Source organism: Dasypus novemcinctus, chromosome 14, assembly GCF_030445035.2.
Source record: "Dasypus novemcinctus isolate mDasNov1 chromosome 14, mDasNov1.1.hap2, whole genome shotgun sequence".
In the NCBI taxonomy this organism is placed as follows: Eukaryota; Metazoa; Chordata; class Mammalia; order Cingulata; family Dasypodidae; genus Dasypus; species Dasypus novemcinctus.
In genome coordinates, this window is record NC_080686.1 from 109,766,191 (window position 1) to 109,787,230 (window position 21,040).

The 21,040-nt window shown below is 48.7% G+C and overlaps 1 protein-coding gene and 2 long non-coding RNA genes across 4 annotated transcripts in view; 2 read left to right on the forward strand and 1 right to left on the reverse strand.

Moving 5' to 3' along the window:
* The window catches only part of LOC105745775 (uncharacterized), a 24,593-nt gene extending 24,322 nt beyond the window's left edge, over positions 1-271 (forward strand). Inside the window, exon 3 of the long non-coding RNA XR_009180556.2 lies at positions 76-271. This is a non-coding gene — a long non-coding RNA (uncharacterized lncRNA). The remainder of the gene's footprint in view (positions 1-75) is intronic.
* ZNF250 (zinc finger protein 250) overlaps positions 1-15,738 on the reverse strand; it is a 22,342-nt gene extending 6,604 nt beyond the window's left edge. The window contains exons 1-4 of one of the 2 annotated variants that reach the window (XM_058276226.2): positions 15,673-15,738; positions 8,764-8,856; positions 8,468-8,594; positions 7,989-8,102 (exon numbers count right to left, since the gene is read on the reverse strand). In XM_058276226.2, coding sequence (XP_058132209.1) covers positions 7,989-8,102; positions 8,468-8,594; positions 8,764-8,802 — 280 coding nt within the window. In that variant the 5' untranslated portion in view covers positions 8,803-8,856; positions 15,673-15,738. Of the gene's footprint in view, positions 1-7,988; positions 8,103-8,455; positions 8,595-8,763; positions 8,857-15,672 lie in introns of both variants that reach the window. The other variant, XM_071208105.1, reaches the window with a different exon arrangement.
* A 322-nt stretch (positions 15,739-16,060) lies between these two features.
* Positions 16,061-19,486, forward strand: LOC139436446 (uncharacterized). The gene is made up of 3 exons (XR_011645737.1): positions 16,061-16,679; positions 17,237-17,343; positions 18,172-19,486. It is a non-coding gene; the product is annotated as an uncharacterized lncRNA (long non-coding RNA).
* Positions 19,487-21,040: the final 1,554 nt, after the last annotated feature.

Sequence of the window (21,040 nt, forward strand, 5' to 3'; positions counted from 1 at the left end):
GCGGACGCCCTAATCACTGGGCCAAGTCCACTTCCCCTCCAATTATACTTTCAAAGTTGTTTTTTACTATTTTAGGTACCTTGCACTTCCATGTGGATTTTAGAACCAGCGTATTAATTCTATAAAAAGGTCTTCAGGGATTTGATTGGAATCGCATCGACTCTACAGTCCTCCGCTCTACCAACTGAGCTATCGAAGAATCTCGCAGAATCGCACTGACTCTAAAGATCAATTTGGGAATGACAAATAAATCAATCTTCTGATCTATGAATATGGTGTTATAGTTTTTACTTATTTACATCTTTAATACACTTCAGAAATTTTTCTGTTTTCACTGTACAGATTTTGCATACTTTTGTCAGATATATTTCTAAGTATTTTCTATTCTTTGACATTATTTTAAATGTTTAAAAATAGCATTGTAAATATTTTTTAAAACTTTGATTTCTGACTGTTCATTGCTGGTATATAGAAATACAATTAAATTTTGCTTATTGATATTATATCCTGCAAATATGCTAAACTCACTTATTCAAAATCCTAAGATTCCTTAGGCTTTTCTATATAGATGGTCATGTCACTTGCAAATAAATAACAAATTACATACAGAAGAAAGAAGAGCTAAATTGTAAAGAGAAAAGAATGGAAAAAATTGAGCAGAGGCAATTCACAACAATATATGTGGGGCGGGAGTATATATATAGTATATATATGTGTGGAAGGAGAAAAGAAGGGAAAAGGGGCAGGAAGAGCAAATGAGGAAATAACGGCTGAAAATTTCCCAATTCTCATGAAAGAAATGAACTTACCTGTACAAGAAGCACAGTGCACCCCAATCGGAATAGATCTGAATAGACCTACTCCAAGATACATACTACTCAGAATGGCAAACATCAAAGATAAAGAGAGGGGAGAGGCTGTAACTCAAGTGGTTGAGTGCCTGCTTCCCATATAGAGGGCCCTGGGTCTGATTCCCAGAGCTGCCTAAAAATAAATAAATAAATAAACCCAACTATCATTGGGGAGTGGATGTAGCTCAGTGGTTGAGCACCTGCCTCCCACGTATGAGGTCCTGGGTTCAATCCCCGGTACATTCCCCTCCCACCAAAAAAAAAAAAAAAAAGAGAAGAGAAAGAGAAAATTCTGAAAGTATCAAGGGAGAAGCACACCATCATATACAAGGGATGCCCAGTAAGACAATGTAGATTTTTCATCAGCGATCAAGGAGGCAGAAAGACAGTGATATAATACAATTAGGATACTGAAAGAGAAAAACTGCCAGCTGAGAATTATCTGACAAAACTGTCCTTCAAATACAAAGGTGAGTTTAAAATACTCACAAACAGAAACTAAGAAGAGTATGTGGAAAAGAATCTGCCTTTGCAGGAAATATTAAAGGGAGCCTTACAGCCTGAAAGAAAAAGACAGGAAAGAGTCTTGGAGCAGAGTGTAAAAGGCAAGACTAGCAGAAAGGATGAACAAAAGACTAAAAAGATGAAAATAAGATATGACATTAAAAAAAAATATGTCGGTAAATAATACTTTTACTTTATTATAGTAATATTATTGAATGTGAATGGACTAAACTCCCCAATCAAAAGATGTAGGCTGATGGAATGGATAAAAAAAAACCATGAGCCATCCATATACTGTCTGTAGGAGACTCACCTTAGACCCAGGGATACAAACTGGCTGGAAGTAAAAGGCTGGAAAAAGATACTCTATGCAAACAGTAACCAAAAAAGAGCAGGGGTAGCTATATTAGTATCAGACAAAAGAGACTTTTAATGCAAAAAAGTTATAAGAAATAGAGAAGGCCATTATATATTAATAAAAGTGACAATTCACCAGGAAGATATAATGGTCATAAAAACCGATGTACCTAACCAGGATGCCCAAAAATACATGAGACAAACTCTGGCAAAACTGAATAGAGAAACAGATATGTCTACAATAACATTTGGAGACTTCAACACACTCAGTCATTAGACAGAACTGGAGAGAAGATCAACAAGGAAACAGAGAACTTGAAGAATATGATAAATGAGTTAAACCTAACAGACACATACAGAATGCTGCACCCAAATAAGCATGTTATACATTCTTCTCAAGATGCTCATGGATCTTTCTCCAGGAGAGACCACATGTTATATAACAAGGCAAGTTCCAATAAATCTAAGAATACTGACATTTTCAAAGCACCTTATCAGAGAGCATAATGGAATTAAACTGGAAATCAATAATAGATGTGAAAGGGGAAAACCTGCAAATGTGTAGAGAGGCTGAACAACATACTTCTAAACCTTAATCAGTGGGTCAAAGAAGAAACTGTAAATGAAATCAGTAAATATATTGAGACAACTGAAAACAAGAACACAGCTTATCAAAACTTATGGGCTACAGGGAGCGGATGCGGTTCAAGCAGTTCAGTGACCACCTCCCACGGAAGTCCCGGTTTAGTACCTGGTGCCTCCTAGAGAGAAACAAAAACAAGCAAACAAATGAAAAAACCAACTCAAGGGAACCGATGTGGCTCATGGTGGAGCGTGGCCTCCCATATATGAGGTCCTGGGTTCAATCCCTGCCCCAGTACTTAGAAGACAAAAAACAATAAAACTTACAAGATACAGTGAAGGCAGTACTGAGAGGGAAATTTATAACCATAGGCACCTATGTTAAAAAAAAAGAAAGCTGCCCTAGACCCCTCAGGAGTCCTGCTATTTCAGGCATTGTTTACTGTGGCAGTCAGTGAGGTCCTGGTGAGACATGCAAAGCATAACCTCTGCAAGTCACTATGAAGTCTCTTAACCATACAAACTCACTTGTATTTAATATTTTCCCCTTTTGGTTAACGTCTTTTTCAGATTCATCACTAGTTGGTGCTTGGTATTAATCCCTCGCTGCCAGGGAGGCTCACCTCCAGGAGTTGTGTCTCACGCTGGGGGGGAAGGTAGTGAGTTCATATGCTGAGAATGGCTGAGAGAGGCCACATTTGAGCAACAAGGAGGCTTTCAGGATGTAACTCTTAGGCAATATAAAATATTAGGCTAAGTTTCAGTTTTACTAGAAAAGGTTCCTAAGTACATCAGTATCAAGGGCCCGGTGTTATGGTCAGTCCTCCTTTGCTAGGCACTGCCCCTGTACTAGGGGGAGAGGCAGGGCAGACAAATTCAGGAATTCAGCATCCTGTCAATGGGCCTTACTTTGGAACATTTGCTCCCCAATGTAACAAAGTTAGACTCATTTATCATTTCCATACATAGCTCTTCTTCCTTTTATTTGAACATATAATTAAACATTATACTTGTTATAAATATATGTCCCAGAGATTTAAATCTTTGATCTGTTCTTATGCTGGTTATGCCCCAAATATTTGCAGAGTTGCAGCACCTACTCGCCAGTTCACTGGACTCACCCAGGACAACTAACCAGGAAATGATAACAGACAGTGCCCATCCTAGGAAGTTGAGAGTGTCTGCAACTGTAAGCAATTCAGCTCCATCCATGTGCCCTATGGGATCTAAGCCCCCTCTCAATTAGAGACAGGGTGGGCATCACCATCCCCAAATTCTCAAGATTGAGGAATGAACATAAGGGGGGAAAGCAATTATGGACTAAAATAGACTTACTATGATTCTAGCAATGGAAGAACTTGCATTATTGATATAAAGGCAGTGGACACCAGAGGTTCAGAGGGGAGGAAGAGGGACAAGTAGGGGCAACATGGGGTTTTTTTTTGGACATTGGAATTATCCTGCATGACATTGCAATGACAGATACAGGCCATTATAAATTTTGTCAAAACCAATAAAATTGTGTGGGGCAAAGTGTAAATTATAATGTAAACTAAATCCTTAGTACAACACTCCAATATGTGTTCATCAATTGTAATAAATGTACCACACTAATGAAAGATGTTGTTAATGGAGGAAAGTGTGGAAGGGGGAGATGGTAGAGTATATGGAAATCCCCTATATTTCTGATGTAACATTTATGTAATCTAAAGCTTCTTTAAAAATAAAAATATAAAAAAAGAGGAAGCTAAAAATCAAATCTCTAACTAAAAAACTGGAGAAACTAGAAAAAGAAGTCAACCACTCCCAAAGTAAGCAGAAGGAAAAAAATAATAAAGATTACAGCAGAAATAAGTGAAATTGAGAACAAGAGAAAAATAGAGAAAATCAACAAAACCAAAAGCTGGTTGAGAAGATCAATAAAATTGACAAACCCTTAGCTAGACTAACAAAGAAAGAGAGAAGATGCAAATAAATAAAATCAGAAAGGGAGAAAGTTATGACTGACCCCACAAAAATAGGATTATAAGAAGGTATTATGAGAAACTGTATGTCAACAAATTAGGCAACCTAAATGAAACAGGCCAATTTCTAGAAATGTAGAAACGACCTACACTGATGCTGCAAGAAATACAAATACTTAACAAACAAATCACATTTAAAGACATTGTCAGTCATCAAAAATCTCCCAAAAAAGAAAATTGTGGGAACAGATGGCTTCACAAGTGAATTCTACCAAACATTTTGAGAAGAGTTAACACCAATCCTGTATAAACTCTTCCCAAAAATTGAAGAGGAAAATTACCTAACACTTTTTATGAAGCCAACATTACCCTAATACCAAAGCCAGATAGGAAGAGGATTTGGCCCAATGGATAGGGTGTCCGCCTACCACATGGGAGGTCCAAGGTTCAAACCCAGGGCCTCCTGACCTGTGTGGAGCTGGCCCATGTGCAGTGCTGATGTGTGCAATGAGTGCCATGCCACGTAGGGGAGCAAGGAGTGTGCCCCATAAGGAGAGCTGCCCAGCGCAAAAAAAGTGCAGCCTGCCCAGGAATGGCACCGCACGCACAGAGAGCTGATGCAGCAAGATGACACAATGAAATGAGACACAGATTCTGGGTGCTGCGGACACAAGCAGACACAGAAGACAAAGAGCAGAAAACTGTGGGGGTTGGGGGGTGGGGGTAGAGAGAGAAATAAATAAAAAATAAATCTTACAAAAAAAACAAAAAACTAACAAAAAACCCCCCAAAGCCAGATAAAGATACAAGAAAAACTATAGTGCCATCTCTCTAATGAGCATAGATGTAATAAAGTCCTCTTGATCATGATGTATTATATTTTTTATATAGTTAGGTTGTGCTTGCTAAATTTTGTTTAAAATTTTTACACTATGTTCACGAAGAATAATGGTTTGTATTTTTCTTGCAAAGTCTTTGCTTTAGGGGCATACCACAAATTTAAAAAAAAAATTATTTTTATATATTTCTCTCCCCTTCCCCCTATTGTCTGCTGTGTCTATTCACTGTGTGTTCTTCTGCGTCTGCTTGCGTTATCAGGTGGCATGGGAAACTGCATCTCTATTTTGTTGTTGTTGCATCATCTTCCTGTATCAGCTCTCCATGTGTGCGGCACCACTCCTGGGCGAGCTGCACTTATTTTCACACGGGGCAGCTCTCCTTAAGGGGTGCGCTCCTTGCACGTGGGGCACCCCTACATGGGGGCACCCTGCGTGGCACGGCACTCCTTGCGCGCAGCAGCACTGCGTGTGGGCCCGCTTACCGCGAGTCAGGTCGCCTTGGGGGTGGAACCCTGGACCCTCCATATGGTAGGCAAACGCTCTATCAGTTGAGCCACATCAGCCTACCTTTTTTTTTTTTAAGATTTATTTATTTCTCTTCCCTTCCCCCCATTGTCTGCTCTCTGTGTCCATTCGCTCTGTGTTCTTCTGCGTCCGCTTGCATTTTGCAGGCAGCCCCGGGAAACTGCATCTCTTTTTTGTTGTGTCATTTTGCTGTGTCAGCTCTTCATGTGTGCGGCACCACTCCTGGGTGGGTGGTGGCTTTTTTCACACAGGTAAGCTCTCCTTGTGCATGGCAGCATTGCATGTGGGCCAGCTCACCACACGGGTCAGGAGGTCCTGCGTATCAAACCCTGGATCCTCCATATGGTAAATGGAAGCTCTATCAGTTGAGCCACATTCGCTTCCCACCACAAATTTTGATATGCTGTGTTCACAATTTTATTCAGTTCAAAATTTCTTTTTCTTCCTTGACCCATGAGTTATTTAGGATTATTTTTAATTTCCAAATACTTTAGGATTTTCCAGAGAGCTTTCTATTACTGAATTTTAATTTAATTTCATTGTGGTCAGAGAACATACTTAATTTCTTTAATGGCCCACAATATTTTCTATCTAGGTCAATCTAATATTCCATGTGTACCCAAAAATTATGTGTACTGGGTTGTTGGGTGGCGTGTTCTATAAATGTCAATCAAGTCGAGATGACTGATGTTCAAACTTAATATATCCTTGCTGATTTTCTTCCTACTTGGTCTAACAATTATTTAAAGTAGTTAAAAAATATGACCATAATTGTGGATTTGTCTATTTGTCCTTGAGGTTCCATCAGTTTTTGTTTCATATATTTTGAAGCTCCGTTAATTACATGCATAAATCTTTGTTATAGTCTCTTGATTAACTGACCCTTTTGTCATTATGACTTTCTTTATCCTTGGTAGTATTCTTTGCTCCAAAGTCTACTTTGTCTGATATTAATAAAATAGCCATTTTAGCTTTCTTTGCTAGCAATCAGAGCTAGAATAAATCCTTTTCCATCATTTTATTCTTAATGTATACTTTTGTCTTTATATTTAAAGTGTATTTTTTGTAGGTCACATATAGTTGGGTAGTTTGTTCTTAAATCCAATCAGACCATCTCTGCTTTTAAATGAAGTATTATCTGAAGCTTCCTGAATGGATGACTTCTGAACTGAGGCCAAATTAACAAGATGATCAAGGTAAAATAAATTGAACAAGAGATTACTCATATCAATCATTCACAGCATAAAAGCAGCAGATAACTACTTGCTAGGCAGACTCAAGCCTATGAACCCCAGCTACAGGCATGTGCCCCATTCTGCCACCTTGCATCCACAGCTTTGCAAGAGGATGTGCATCAGCAAAGAACCACGTGCTTTCAGAAGAAAGGCTTCAGCTGTTGCTTTAAGTATATAGTAGGGAAGTGTGGTTATGTGTAACAAGATAAAGGGAAAAAAAACAGTATCAATGAAATAAATTTTTAATCAAGAACCCTTCCCTGGGTTTGGTAGACTGTGTACACTGTATAAGGATCACACGCTGTTTCAGAGCACGTGGGAATCTTCACATGGAACATGATCGCTAACACCTCCAGGGATTGTACTGGATTTAAAAGATGAAATGGGGAAATAGACTTTGGCCCAGTGGTTAGGGCGTCCGTCTATCATATGGGAGGTCCGCGGTTCAAACCCTGGGCCTCCTTGACCCGTGTGGAGCTGGCCATGCGCAGCGCTAATGCGCGCAAGGAGTGCCCTGCCACGCAAGGGTGTCCCCCGCGTGGGGGAGCCCCACACGCAAGGAGTGCGCCCGTGAGGAAAGCCGCCCAGCGTGAAAAGAAAGAGCAGCCTGCCCAGGAATGGCGCCGCCCACACTTCCCGTGCCGCTGACGACAACAGAAGCGGACAAAGAAACAAGACGCAGCAAATAGACACCAAGAACAGACAACCAGGGGAGGGAGGGGAAATTAAATAAATAAATAAATCTTTAAAAAAATAAAAATAAAAAAAAAAATAAAAATAAAAGAAAATAAAAGATGAAATGTGCACTTACCGTGTGGACACGATCAATTGTCTTGGTGTGTACAAGCTGTTCAGCCCATTCCTGGGCCTCAACTGCCCCCTGCCCAGCTCTGGACCCTGTGTTCCTTTGCACGCACAACTCTGGCACACATCTTGAGGGCTGTTTGCACCTTCTGATAAGCAGCTCAGCCCTTACCTTGCCAGGTCAGGACTGACGAGGGTGCACAGGCTGCTCCTGGCTTGCCGGTCAGTGGCTCAGTCTACTTCGCACAGGAGTGAGGGGCCGGGTAGGGGCTCTTGTGCCAGGGCTGCTCAACCCTCAGTGGAGGAGGTCTGGACTCGCTCACTCACCTGAGTGGCCATTCCTCAGGTGCTTGCTTTCAGCAGCTTCCTGCGTGTTCAGGACCCAGGGCTCTTCCCCTCGTTCCAGCTGGGAGATCACATCAGGCTTGGATCCTGGAAGTCCTGCTCAGTGGGGGTGGGGATTCCTCCAATTACCCACGTTGAGCCCCCGATCGCCCCCTCCCGCATGCAGGAGCATAAAGACCGACCAGGCCGAATCCTGCACCTGAGCTGAGTCCCAGTGGGCAGACCATCACTCGACTGACAGGTGCAAATGCCAGGGAGCCCAGGGGCCTCGTGGACCTGAGCAAAGTGCTGGCCCCCGGGAGGCCCCGCCCCGCAGGCCCGGCCTGCCACTCCCACCCCGCAGGACACGCGCAGTGCAGACTGCACATCCCGACAGGTGCGAGCCGGGCTCACTGCAGTCCCCTGGGCCTCACCCAGAGCCTCACCCAGAGCCTCATGCAGAGCCTCACCCAGAGCCTCACCCAGAGCGACCACATTCCCGTACGTCTCCATCATCACGTTCCGGTAGAGGCCCCGCTGAGCAGGGCCCAAGCGGGCCCACTCCTCCTGGGAGAGGAGCACGGCCACGTCCTCAAAGGTCACCAAGGCCTGGAACGACAGGGACCACTCTGGGGTGGCACAAAGTCCCCCACAATGGGAATGGGTGCCAAAAGGTGTTGGGATCAGCCTGGTGGGGTGGGAAGGGGTCTGGCTGGGTCCAGCGTGATGGCTGGGGAGGAGTCAGCTCCGGGCAGCACTGGCTGCGGGGACAGCTCACCTGGGGTGCCGCTGGGGGCAGGAGCTTGGCAGCTGCCATTGCTTGGTCTCCTGGGGTCTCAGAAGATGACGGAAATCCAAGGAGCAGGTGGGGCTGAGGAAAGGAGGGAGCACATGAGGGGCCCAGCTTTGCCCCGGCAGACCCCACTTCCCCTCGGGCAAGTCGCCAGCAAGGGGCCTTACCACGCCCCTGGGCGCTGAGCCCACGGCCCCAGGAGCTGTGTCCAGGTACGAATGACAGGCACTGACGGAACCCCAGGGCCCAGCACCCAAGGCTCTGCTCCCCACCTCTGGGTGGGAGCTGGGGAGGCTCTGGCCGTTTGCCCTGGTGCGCCTCCGGCCGTGTGGTTCTGCCCACACGCAGCCCTCTCCCGGAGCAGACTCGTAGCATCTGGCTTGCCAGGGCAGGAGCTGACCGGTGCTGGCCTCCACGCCTGCTCCAGGCCTTCGGGGCTAGCCTGCTGGCCCCACAGGGCATATTCACGCCTCAGGCATGCCTGGACTCTTCTGGCAGCCTGGTGCTCCCCTAAGGCACCGGCTTTCAACCTGGGGCCAAGAACGGCACTGGGGCCAAGTGTGAAGGTGCACACACCTGTATCCTCTTACCATACCCTGCGGCTGGATGAGTGTGCATCGTGGCTTCTCTGGGGCATGGGTTCCAATTCCCAGTCACTGGGGCACCGTGACCGACCCCTGGTCCTGCCTGTGAGGACAACCACAGTGCGCGGCAAACGGCGAGCAGGGACCCAGTTGGGCTCCGTGTCCGCCCCGCTCACTGCGCCCCGGGGCCCTGCCTCCCACAGATGAACAGGAGCTCACCCTCACCCCCCAGGTGTGTGCAGAGCCCATGCACAACCTGCTTTTGACTTAGAGGTGCCATTTCAAGGGAGAAGCACTTCTGTTTTGTGTCAACCTAACATGTTAACCGAGCTTGCAGCATGCCTAGTTCCTGCATCCAGAGCTTAAAATGAATGCTATAAAATAAATGTGACAAACCTCCAAGATAAAATTATACAATGCATATCACTAAGTGCAAAAATAAGGACAAATCTTAACAAAACATGGTGCAAGAGGACCCCCCCCACAGAGTGGGTATTGTGTGGCTCCATTTATACGAAGTTTGAGAAGAGGCACCACTAACCGTGGGGATACAGTTTGAGAGGTTTACTCCTGAGGGGTCCCTGGGGGCTGCAGACACCTGTCCCCTGACCTGGGAGCTGGTACGGGGCAAAGGAGTTTCCTTCGAGAAGATGCAGACACCTTAAACTTCAATAGGAAGTCTACATGAAACAAAAGCTCATGACGTAAAACCCGTGGAGGATGCAAGGTGGTGGCGGCCGACCAAGCAGGTGCTGCTGGAGCCTGGCAACACCGAATTCTGAGCAGCAGCTGCACAACCAAGCGGCCCTGCTAAGGAGCGGGTGAGACGGGCGGTCCAGCCACGGAGCTGGCGGCAGAGGTGTGAGCAGGGGTCGGATTCTGGATGAACTCCGAGGTGGTGCCCAGGGTTTGTGGACGGACTGGATGTGGGTGAGACAAACGAGGAGTCAAGGTGACCCAGGGATTTGGCCGACGCCACCGGAAGGACTTCTGGCAAAGGGAAGGGGAAGCTGTGGGGGGCAGTTCTGGGGAAGCATCGGGAGTTCGGGTTCAGACAAGTTGGGTCAAGGCATCTGTCCACAGCCAAGCTGGGGAAAGGGAGCGGTCTGCATTGTCACAAAACCAAGCAGGCGCCACCGGAGGGGGCAGCGCATTCCAAGGACACGGCACCCTGCTCCCCCTGGCCTGGCAGGGGCCACTGCTTCATGAGAGTGAGTACACAGCAATTGCCCCCGAGGAGGGGCCTGGGCAGGAGTTTGCAGACACCACAGCCTTCCTTATTAGACTTATAAAACATCAGACACAGGCTTACATTTGCACAATTTTCAGAAAGGTACACAAAGATACACAATAAACTTCGATCAACAGCTCCTTCTGAGGCCCTGGGACCTGGGGTTGGAGTGAATGACTCAACTTCCTCTTGTCCCTGCAGTTCTCCCAAAACCCCAATTTCCTCCAAATTTGTGTGCATGTGTTTGTGTGTGTGTAAGGGCAGTGAAATTCCAATTAGAATCCCAAGAGCAGTCTTATAATAGTCAAAATTCATGTCAAGACTGGGTGACTGGGATTTGGAAGAACAAGGGGTGGGACCTGCCTCACCAGGTGTCAGCACCAGCTCAGCACACAGGCCTCAGGGCGGCGTGGAATGGAGAGTTAGAGGGCAGAGGGGGTCCACTTCTACTCAGCGGGAAACCGACAGTTTATTTAGGAACATGCTGGCATGGGCAGCTGCCCAGAGGGGATATGCAACACATTTCAGGTCAAGTAAAGATTAAGCATAAAAACAGTAACAGTCCCCTAACCGACACCCACTGTGCAGCCGACCCCTGGCCCACTTCCAGGACCCGCTGCCTCCCCCTCTGCACGTTCTCTGCCCATGGGGTCAGCATGCAGACCGGCCACCTCTCCTGCCCTTTCATCACCCTCCCTCCAGGGCTCCTAAGATCTCCAGGGCGAGACCAGCACTCAGTCCTGGGTCTGTCTCCTGTGGGCACCAAGCACAGTCGGTCACCCGCCATGTCGCCACAGCTGCCGGTGAGCAGCCTGTCCAGCCCATGCAGGGCCTTCCCAGCATGCCTCCTGTGGACGGTGTCTGGGCTACCCTCTCTGCACGCACTGGCACGAGACTCTAACCTCCAGTGACTGTCCATCTCTAGTCCCTGGAAACTGGTAGAAGTGGACGGTCATCCACACCACGAAGAACACTACTTGTTTTTTGTTTTTTTTGTTTTTTTAAAAAGATTTATTTATTTATTTAATCCCCTCCCCCCCGGTTGTCTGTTCTCTGTGTCTATTTGCTGCGTCTTGTTTCTCTTGTTTCTTTGTCCGCTTCTGTTGTTGTCCGTGGCATGGGAAGTATGGGCGGCGCCATTCCTGGGCAGGCTGCACTTTCTTTAGCGCTGGGCGGCTCTCCTCACGGGCGCACTCCTTGCGCGTGGGGCTCCCCTACGCGGGGGTGCCGGCGTGGCGCGGCACTCCTTGCGCGCATCAGCACTGCGCCTGGGCCAGCTCCACACGGGTCAAGGAGGCGGTCAAGGAGGCCCGGGGTTTGAACCGTGGACCTCCCATGTGGTAGACGGACGCCCTAACCACTCGGCCAAGTCTGTTTCCCGAAGAACACTACTTGTGGCAAGAGCGATCCCAACCGCACTAGGCCGGGCCCCAAAGCACCTGCCACACACCTGCGAGGATGCCACCCACCGCCCAGCTGTGTCCTGGTCTACATCCTCCTCGGAGGCCCTGGAGTCAGGCATGGCGGCGGCAGCCTGCCCCACCCCCCGCAGTTTTTGCCTGATGCACAGCAGCCCTGCTCACCTGGGACCTGAGCCCACGTGCCTCCACGTGCACCAAGAACCTGAGCACGTCGTGCCCTGCAGTCAGCCCTCCCCTGCCCAGACATCCTCCCAGGGCCCAGCTCCCACGAGGACCACCCTTCCTCAGGCCTGGGCAGTCCCCTCCCCACTGTGTCTCCCTCACTGGGGCCCTTCCTGACCCCCCTCTTGGGGACAGCTGCCCTGCCCACTACCAACTGTGTGTCGTCTGGGCCTGGTCACTGCAGACAAGCCCTGTTCCTGGCTCCTGCTGCACTAGGCCGGGCAGAGCAGCCGACAGCTGAACGTGAACACGTGAGTGTAATCAGAAGTGCAATGAGCTCATATTCCATGGCAGAAAGTGACAGCGTTCACTACTGGTAGGGGACATAGATTTCCCCGTCTGTTTTCTCGGATGCACCCTTGGCACTGCGCCCTCCTGGGGGTGGGGGCAGGCGAGGACAAGGCTGAAACAAAGCCAATGCCCACCATGAGGTCTCCATAGCACGGCTGGCGCTGTGCCGGGCAGCCTGGATGGCCGAGCGAAAGGACAGATGCCACATTTGCTGCAGGGAGGCTCACCCCTGGCCACCAGGGCTCCAACCCCTGCCCTGACCTCTGTCCAGATCACAAAGGGGGAATGGCAAGGACCCTACCCTAAAAACCAAGGATGGAGCCCTAAAAGGTCGTGTAAGATGCCCACTCCCAGAGGCAGGACACCACTGCCAGTGCCCAAAATGGAGTCGGAGACCATGCCACGCACCTCCCAAGCCAGGAGGTACACACGGCACCCACCAGGCATCGCACCGCACCGGGCAGCCGCACTGCGCTTGGCCGTGGCTGGGCAGTGACCCGCATGACCGCCATGGTGGCTGCAGTGTGAAGGGGTCAGGCTTCAGATCCAGGAACTTTGCCTCTGGAAATCTCCCTAGGGAATGACCCAAAACAAAAGCAGCCGATAAACGCTCACAGCAGCAAGTCACTCTGGCAAAAACCAGCAAGACGTGCAATGCCAGGAGACACGCTGCTCAGTTGAAACGCCTCACTAGTCCCTGTGCACCTGTGACAGGAGCCGCCTGCAGACAGGCACCCATGGAGAGGGAACTAAGAAGGGACTACAGCGATGCCAGCAGCTTAGAATTCACTGTTTATTTTCTTGCTTTGTGAGCGAACCTTTAGAAGCCTCGCTTTTTGCTGGAATTACTGACAGCCTTGAAGTGATGGGCAAGCGTGCCTGTCCTCTGGGCACACAGTGAGCGTGATGGTCCCACCAGCCCAGGGGTGGGAAGCTCGCAGCGGCTCCCTCTGGCTTTCCTGCGAGACAGCCCTGCCTTGTTCATGCCCCTACAGGCTCCACCCTGCAGGTGGAGGCAAAGCACTGCCACATCCAACCTTCCACCAGCAACACCTAGTCAGAGGACAGAAAGAATCCGCCACAGCCTCAAAAGAAGGTCCAAACACCCTTTAGAAAGGTGCAGGATCCCTGTGAAGAACTATACAACCTGAAGGACTAGGAGACAATCTGAGTGACAGAGAAGCCAGGTCTCAAAAAGAAAGACACAATATCATAGGGAAGTTAATTCTGCCCACGTTATCCACAACACTGACACATCTCTTACTCAAAGTTGGGAGAATCTTACATTCACTTGGGAGAACATAGGAGCAATCCACAAAGAATCAGAACAGAGATAACCGGGGAGGCTTAATGTGCTGGAGCAGGGAGAGCACCGTGGGTCTGGCCTGGGGTGAGTCGACCTAACAAGCACAGGCAGGGTTTATGCTGGGGAGGTGACTCAGTAAGCAGTACTGGCACCATGGGTTAACTGTTTGGGAAAAACTGAAATTAGGCCTTTATATAAGGCTTAACAAACGTCCCAGAAAGTAGAGCAAAGGCAAAGAGATAAGAAGTAGGGCAGGAAAAAAAAAAAAAGAGATCTCACCTTATACCATATACTAAAAGTTTAAAGGATTAGATGTGGCTCAGGTGATTGAGCTCCTGCCTACCACACGGGAGGTCTGCGGTTTGGTTCCAGGCAGCCTCCTAAAGACACAGCACACAGCAAAGTACAAACAACAAGGTGGTGGGAAGAAATAAATAAATAAAATAGAGTCTTTTAAAAAAAAAGTTTAATGGGGGAGCAGATGTAGCTCAGTGGTTGAGTTCCTGCTTCCCATGTATGAGTGCTGGGTTCAATCCCTGGTAATTCCTACAAAATAAAAAAAATAAAAAATTGAGTTAAGTTTTTAAAATTCTACCACAAAAAGAACTTGAATAAAAATGTAGATAAATTTCTATTATTTTAGAGTGGGAGGGACTTTTCAAGCAAAATACCAAAAGCAGAAGGCCTGTGGACTTTCTGCTGCGTGTAAATCAAACCTTATGCACATCTAAGCCACCATAAACTTTAGAAATGGTTTCAAAGAATAACAATTTAGTTCACAACAGAGAAGATTTCTCAAATCGATGGAAAAATGAATTATTCAACAGACAAAATTAGAAATGGCTATAATTTAGAAGGAAAAAAAATGAAGTTGGAGTTCAACCTTGCCCCACAATAAAATAAATTCCAGATGGATCAAACACTTAGAAGTACCAGAGAAAAATAAGCGTTTATTTAAAAAATAATCTTTGCGTGGAGAAGGCCCTTTCAGACATAGCACAAAGCCCAAAAGCCTTAAAGGAAAATATCTGACCGTCCCAAATTTAAAATCTTCTATCTCAAAAGCAAACTAAAAACCCCAACCCAAACCTAAACACCAGAATTGCAATCAAATGACAAATTGAGAAAAATATTTTCAACATATATGGAAAAATACTATTTCCTTAAGTTACAAAGCACTTCTATTACACAAATCCTCAAGGAAAACAACAACGAATATGAACTGGCAAGTCACAAAGGAAATACAAATGGCTAGACAACACATGAAGAAATTCCGACTTCACCAATAATGCCGGAATGGAAAGGAGCAGCCACCCGGCAAGGACGCGCCGCAGGGCGGCCCCGCCCGGGCTCCGACCCCCAAGCCGACCCTACGGGCCACGGGGCTGGCTCGCAGCCGCGCAAACCGCCGGCGAGGAACGGCCCGGGTCCCTCCGCGCGGGAGAGCTTGCTGGGGAGTCCTTCATCTTTCTCTGACACGCTCGCCTTTTAAAAATACGCTGCCTTACCGTTAGCCACTGAAAAAAATTCCACCTAAAATCAAGGCGAGCGGGCCCAGTGTGACCCGCCAGAGTCGGCTCCGTCCCTACCCTGGGCTCCGCCAGGTGGGTCCTCGCGGGCACGCAGGGGCGGCCGCCCGCGCCGAGACCCCGGGGCCGGCCAGGGCTCCCGCAGGCGCCGGGCGACCCCTGCGGCCCGGAGGCGAGGGAGCGGCGCTGCCGCGGGGTCGGGAGCCGACGGCTGGAGGGCAGTGCGTGCCGGGGAAGCGCCCGGGCGGGCGGAGAGCGCGCCAGCCGCGGGCCCGGGGAAGGGCCCGCCGCCCGCGCCGACCCCACTCACCGTCCACGCCGCGGCCTCTCGCGCGCAGGACGACCTGCCGCAGCCCAGACAAAGGGGCCGCCCCGCCCCGGAGGGGAGCCGCCAATCGCTGGAGGCCACGCCCCTCCCGATGGCGCTCGGGCCACCAATCCCGGCGCGCGGTCAGGCCGCAGGCACCGCCCCCCGCCCGCGCGTTGGTCGCTGACTGGCCGCTCGGCCGCGGGCTCCGCAGCCACCGAGGGCCGAGGTCGCCGAGGCGGCTAGAGAGGCCTTACTTCCGGCGGGGTAGCCGGAAGGCGTGTCCGCGCTTAGGTGCGCCGCCAGGGCTTCCCGACCGGCCCGGCCCTGCAGCCCCGGCTCGTCGGCCCGGCTCCCGGCCCCGCGCTGAGCCCCGCGGTCCCGCGCCGCCCCGCTGTCGCGCGCCGCGATCCGCTGTCCCGCGCCGCGCCGGGAGGCCGGGCCGAGGCCGGGCCCAGCGCTCCCTCTCGCGGGCCACGGCCTTTCCGCCGCTCCTCGCCCGTACGCGCCGGGTCACCTCCCCTGAGGCTTCCCTCGTCCGAGGCCCGAAATCGTCCTGGTTTCTCCGCCCGCTGAGGGTGAACGCCGGGTCAGAGGCCCAGTGTTGCTCGCGGTGGTCGTCACTCGACAGCGTTTCCTGACGTGACTGTCTGTCCGCGCTTCTGTGGTATTTACGGCGTTCTGGTGTGTTTTAAACCATGCTACGGAAGAAACCCAGACATGCCCGCCTCAGCCGCACTCCTGCTCCCGGTGTCCAAAACACTTTGGTCAATGTAATTTTCTGTTCATTCCGTTAAACAGTAGGAACGTTATCACTTCCCGAAAATAGAACTGTACAGATGTATACCCATAAGCACACAAGTAAATGTTAGGTCCTGGTTCAGTGAGGCCCGGGACGGATTAAAGTCAGGCCGAGAAAGCTGTTCGATCGTCGGTTTGGCGGGTCTGAAGTGGGACGTCAACACTTGACTGACCTGGGTTTGCTCTTAACGGCCAGGAAGAGTGAAGAGGTGCTGGCTCTACCCCGCTGGAGGGGCCCGGGGAGGGGAGGGGTGCGCGATGGGGTGGGCATTCCGTCTTTCAGGCACAGAGTTTGGCCGTCCGTTACCCGGGCGGGGGGGACTTGGCGCCGGCTGCGGGTCGGGTCAATTTGTCAAATGGGGCTAACATTCCCAACCGCTTTGGATACAGTTAAGGGATAGGGAGGGAGAGCGGGAATTGGGGTGGCGACTCAGGGAGCTGCTTCCTGCTGTTGTGGGGTGTCACTGTGTTGTGGTAGCAGAGGAAGTCAGTGATTGCAGTATTGAAGGCCAGGACTCGAGAATTCTCTGAGAAGGAAGATTTATTACGACTGGCTGGCCCCAGTGGACTTCTGTTCAAAAAAACTAGCCTGGAGCAAGATTTCCAGGTCCATTTTATGCAGAGGATTTAGGAGCAGGGGTCAAGCAGCGCTTTTGGCTGAAAAAGGACTTTCTTTGTTAGTTCTTAGGGTTTGTTTGGGTACCAGGTAAGCTTGAAATCAGGTAAGCTTGAATTAACATACCGCCCACATTCCTTCTGGATGTAGGTTGGAAGACACATTCAGTCTACATCCTTCCTGAATACACAAAGCCTGTAGAGTCTATACCACTTAATTGGCTTTCTGGAAACTAGGCAAACTTGGATACAGAATAGGTAAGTTCGAATACATGCACAGGCCAGTATATGCACAGGCTGTGTTAGTTGGATTTAGTTGTTTCCTTTTCGGTGTGGTTTTTGGTTCAGCGTCTGGTATTGTATTTTCTGCAGCAAGAGAAGATTATTTACGTGCTTTTGGGTGACATTTCAGATGATTGTTTGGATAAACTGAGTTATTGTGCACAAGATGTATGGATCTGCTGATATGAGGACAATGAGAGTTATAAGTGCGATAAGAATAGGAATTAGCCATGATATTTAGGGCGGACTGCGAGGCTCTCGCTCCCAGGAGTCTGAAGAGAAGGATTAATAAGATTAATGTGAGAGTGGTTAGGAGGAATAAGAGAGTGGCAGTGACATGACACTCAACAATAACAGATGACAGTGAAATTATATGATTTGGTGGGTTTAACGATATATAAACATATTAAAAACCAGTTTAGGTATAAGAAGAGTTTACATAGACACACAGTTTTAGCAGGAATAGGAGACTTTAGATTAACTGTAGTTTTATAACAATGTTTTTTAATGATTTTTATTTTTCATGGATTTTAGATTCCTAACCAGTAGGGCTGCATAGGCCTATGACTAAAATGATTTTATTTTTCCCCCATTAGTATAGTTTGAGGCATAGGCAACAATAAATTATTATTATTTCCCCTTTTGGACCAAAGGGTGGCTGGCACTTTACCTTGTAATCTTAGTGCCTCTTTTGATTTTGCTGTTAGCATTTTAAGTGGAGCTGTGATTATAGCTCACAGTACTGAATTTAAACTTAGTTCATTGTTGTAAGAATTCTTTATTGTCCTTTATCTGTTTTATTAGAACGCTATTCAGGGAAGCAGATGTGGCTCAGGCAACTGGGCTCCCGCCTGCCATGTGGGAGGTCACTGGTTTGGATCCGGGTGCCTCCTAAAGAAGACAGCGAGCTGGTGCGACAGGCAAGTGTGGCAGCCTAACACAACAAAATGACCCAAGGAGAAAAAATATAATGAGAGCCACAACAGAGCAGGGAGCAGAGGCTCCTGGTGCCTCCTAAAGAAGTCAGCAAGCTGACACATGATGATACAGTAAGAACGCAGGGAGGAAAAATACAACGAAAGACACAAAAAAGCAGGGAGCAGAAGTGGCTCAAGTGATTAGGCACCTTCCTCCCATATCAGAGGTCCTGGGTTTGTCTCCTGGTGCCTCCTAAAGAAACAAGGAAGATGAACAGACACAGCGACTGAAAAACAAGGGGGTTGAGAGAAATAAAATGAATCTTTTTTTTTAAAAAGGGTATTCATTTTATCATTTTTAAATAAAAATTTCAACCTATATTCTGGTTCATAGTTTAAGACTTCACGAGGTGATTGGTAGTTTTTTGGTTACTGTCAACTTGGGTTGGCATCTACATAGGGCACTTATGTTTCTAGGCAGCAGTTGGTGGCTGGCTGGTTACAGGAGTCCCGATGCAGGGTCTGCAGCAGTGAAGCACACCTTGCCCCTTCTGAGAGCAGGAGGGGCTGATGCTGCAGTCGTTGGGGTGAGCACAGTGGACACTCGTGGGTGATGGTCACAGGCTGTTGGCGAGTAACAGGCAACTGGGACTGCTGGGCTGGGCACCACAGGGTCTCACAGTCACGACATCTGCATTTCTGCGGAGCCGCTCTGCTGTTTTTCGGATTTCAGTGGAATGGCTCTGGAGCTTTGTGAGGGCATCTGCTTTAACAAACAGACCTGAGGGAGGTGTTACAAAAGTGGGCAGGAATCTGACAGTTACCTGTGCTGCTAGCAGGCATTTTAGGTATCTTTTCACAGATTTCTTCCCCACACAGGGTGGTTCACAACAGTTCATTGTTCCTGTCTTTAGTATTTACAGTCCACCCCCAGATGGGGATGGCGGTTTTTGGAGTGACTGGACACTAATGGGTTAGGCCTTCTACTTGCAGTAGAGCATGGTGTGCTGCACATAGTTGCTTTCTAATTAAGGGGCAGTTTGGCCTCTTTTACAACTGATTACAACCCAAAGGGTATTTGTTTAGAATGTTGCCTGTGCCACAGACTTTACCTAAAGCTCATGTTGGTGCTGGGTACATCTAATTTACAGGGTGAAGGGTCCACCCCCTTTACTGCTAGAGCCTGTGTTGCTGTTTTAAAAGCACCCTGCTGGGCTTGTTGTTTTTTTCTTTCTTATTCCATGTGTAGCAGTTTGATATGGTTCATGAATTCCAAAAATAGAGATTGGATTATGTTTGTAAACTGGTCTGTACCTGGATATGATTAAATTATGATTAGGGCTTTAATTGGGCCACATCAATAGGATGTTGAGTCCCCGCCCCCTCAGAGCAGAGAATTTAGTTAGAGTTTTGATGTTGGAGTTTTGAGCTGGAGCCTGGGAAGTAAGTACACAGAGGAGTAGAGCAGCTGAGCCCAGAGAGACTCAAGCCCCAGAAGAGAGATAGCTGGTTGCCTGACAGTCTATAGCTGGCCTTGTGGAGAAAACAGAGGAGCTGAGCTTGGAGAGAAGCAAGCCCCAGGAAGAGAGGAACCCAGGAAGCCTGAACCCTTGCAGACATCTGCAGCCACTTTGCTCCACTATGGCAACAGACTTTGGTGAGGGAAGGAACTTATGCTTTATGGCCTGGTAATTGTAAGCTTCTGCCCTAATTAAGTACCCTTTGTAAAAACCAACCAGTTACAGGTATCTTTTTTTTTGATTAACACGTACAATGATTTTAACCTCTGAGCTAAATGAGGGATGAAGGGTTTTCAGTATCTCAACACCCCCAGAAAGGTCGTTACTTGTTTTGGAGTTTGTGGTGTGAGAAAACATTATACTTTTTTTTTTTAAGATTTATTTTTTATTTATTTCTCTCCCCTTCCCCCTCCAACCCCCTTTGTCTGCTCTCTGTGTCCATCTGCTGTGTGTTTTTCTGTGTCTGCTTGCATTCTTGTCAGCAGCACTGGGAATCTGTATGTCTTTTTGTTGTGTCATCTTGCTGCGTCAGCTCTCCGTGTGTGCAGCGCCACTCCTAGGCAGGCTGCACTTTTTTCACGTGGGGTGGCTCTCCTTGCAGGGCACACTCCTTGTGTGTGGGGCTCCCCTAAGCAGGGACACCCCTACGCAGCATGGCACTCCTTGCGCCCATCAGCGCTGCACATGGGCCAGCTCACCACACAGGTCAGGAGGCCCTGGGTTTGAACCCTGGACCTCCCATATGGTATGGCAGATGCTCTTATCAACTGAACCAAATCCACTTCCCAACATTATACTTTATTTTTTTAAAGATTTATTTATTATTTATTTAATTTCCCCCCCGGTTGTCTGTTCTCTGTGTCTATTTGCTGCGTCTTGTTTCTTTGTCCGCTTCTGTTGTCGTCAGCGGCACGGGAAGTGTGGGCGGCGCCATTCCTGGGCAGGCTGCACTTTCTTTCGCGCTGGGCGGCTCTCCTTATGGGGCGCGCTCCTTGTGCGTGGGGCTCCCCTACGCGGGGGACACCCCTGCGTGGCAGGGCACTGCTTGTGCGCATCAGCACTGCGCCTGGGCCAGCTCCACACGGGTCAAGGAGGCCCGGGGTTTGAACCGCAGACCTCCCATGTGGTAGACGGACGCCCTAACCACTGGGCCAAGTCCGTTTCCTCCCAACATTATACTTTAACGACACTTAAGAGTTTGATAGAGTGGCAAGAACCTTGCAGCTTGTCCCAATT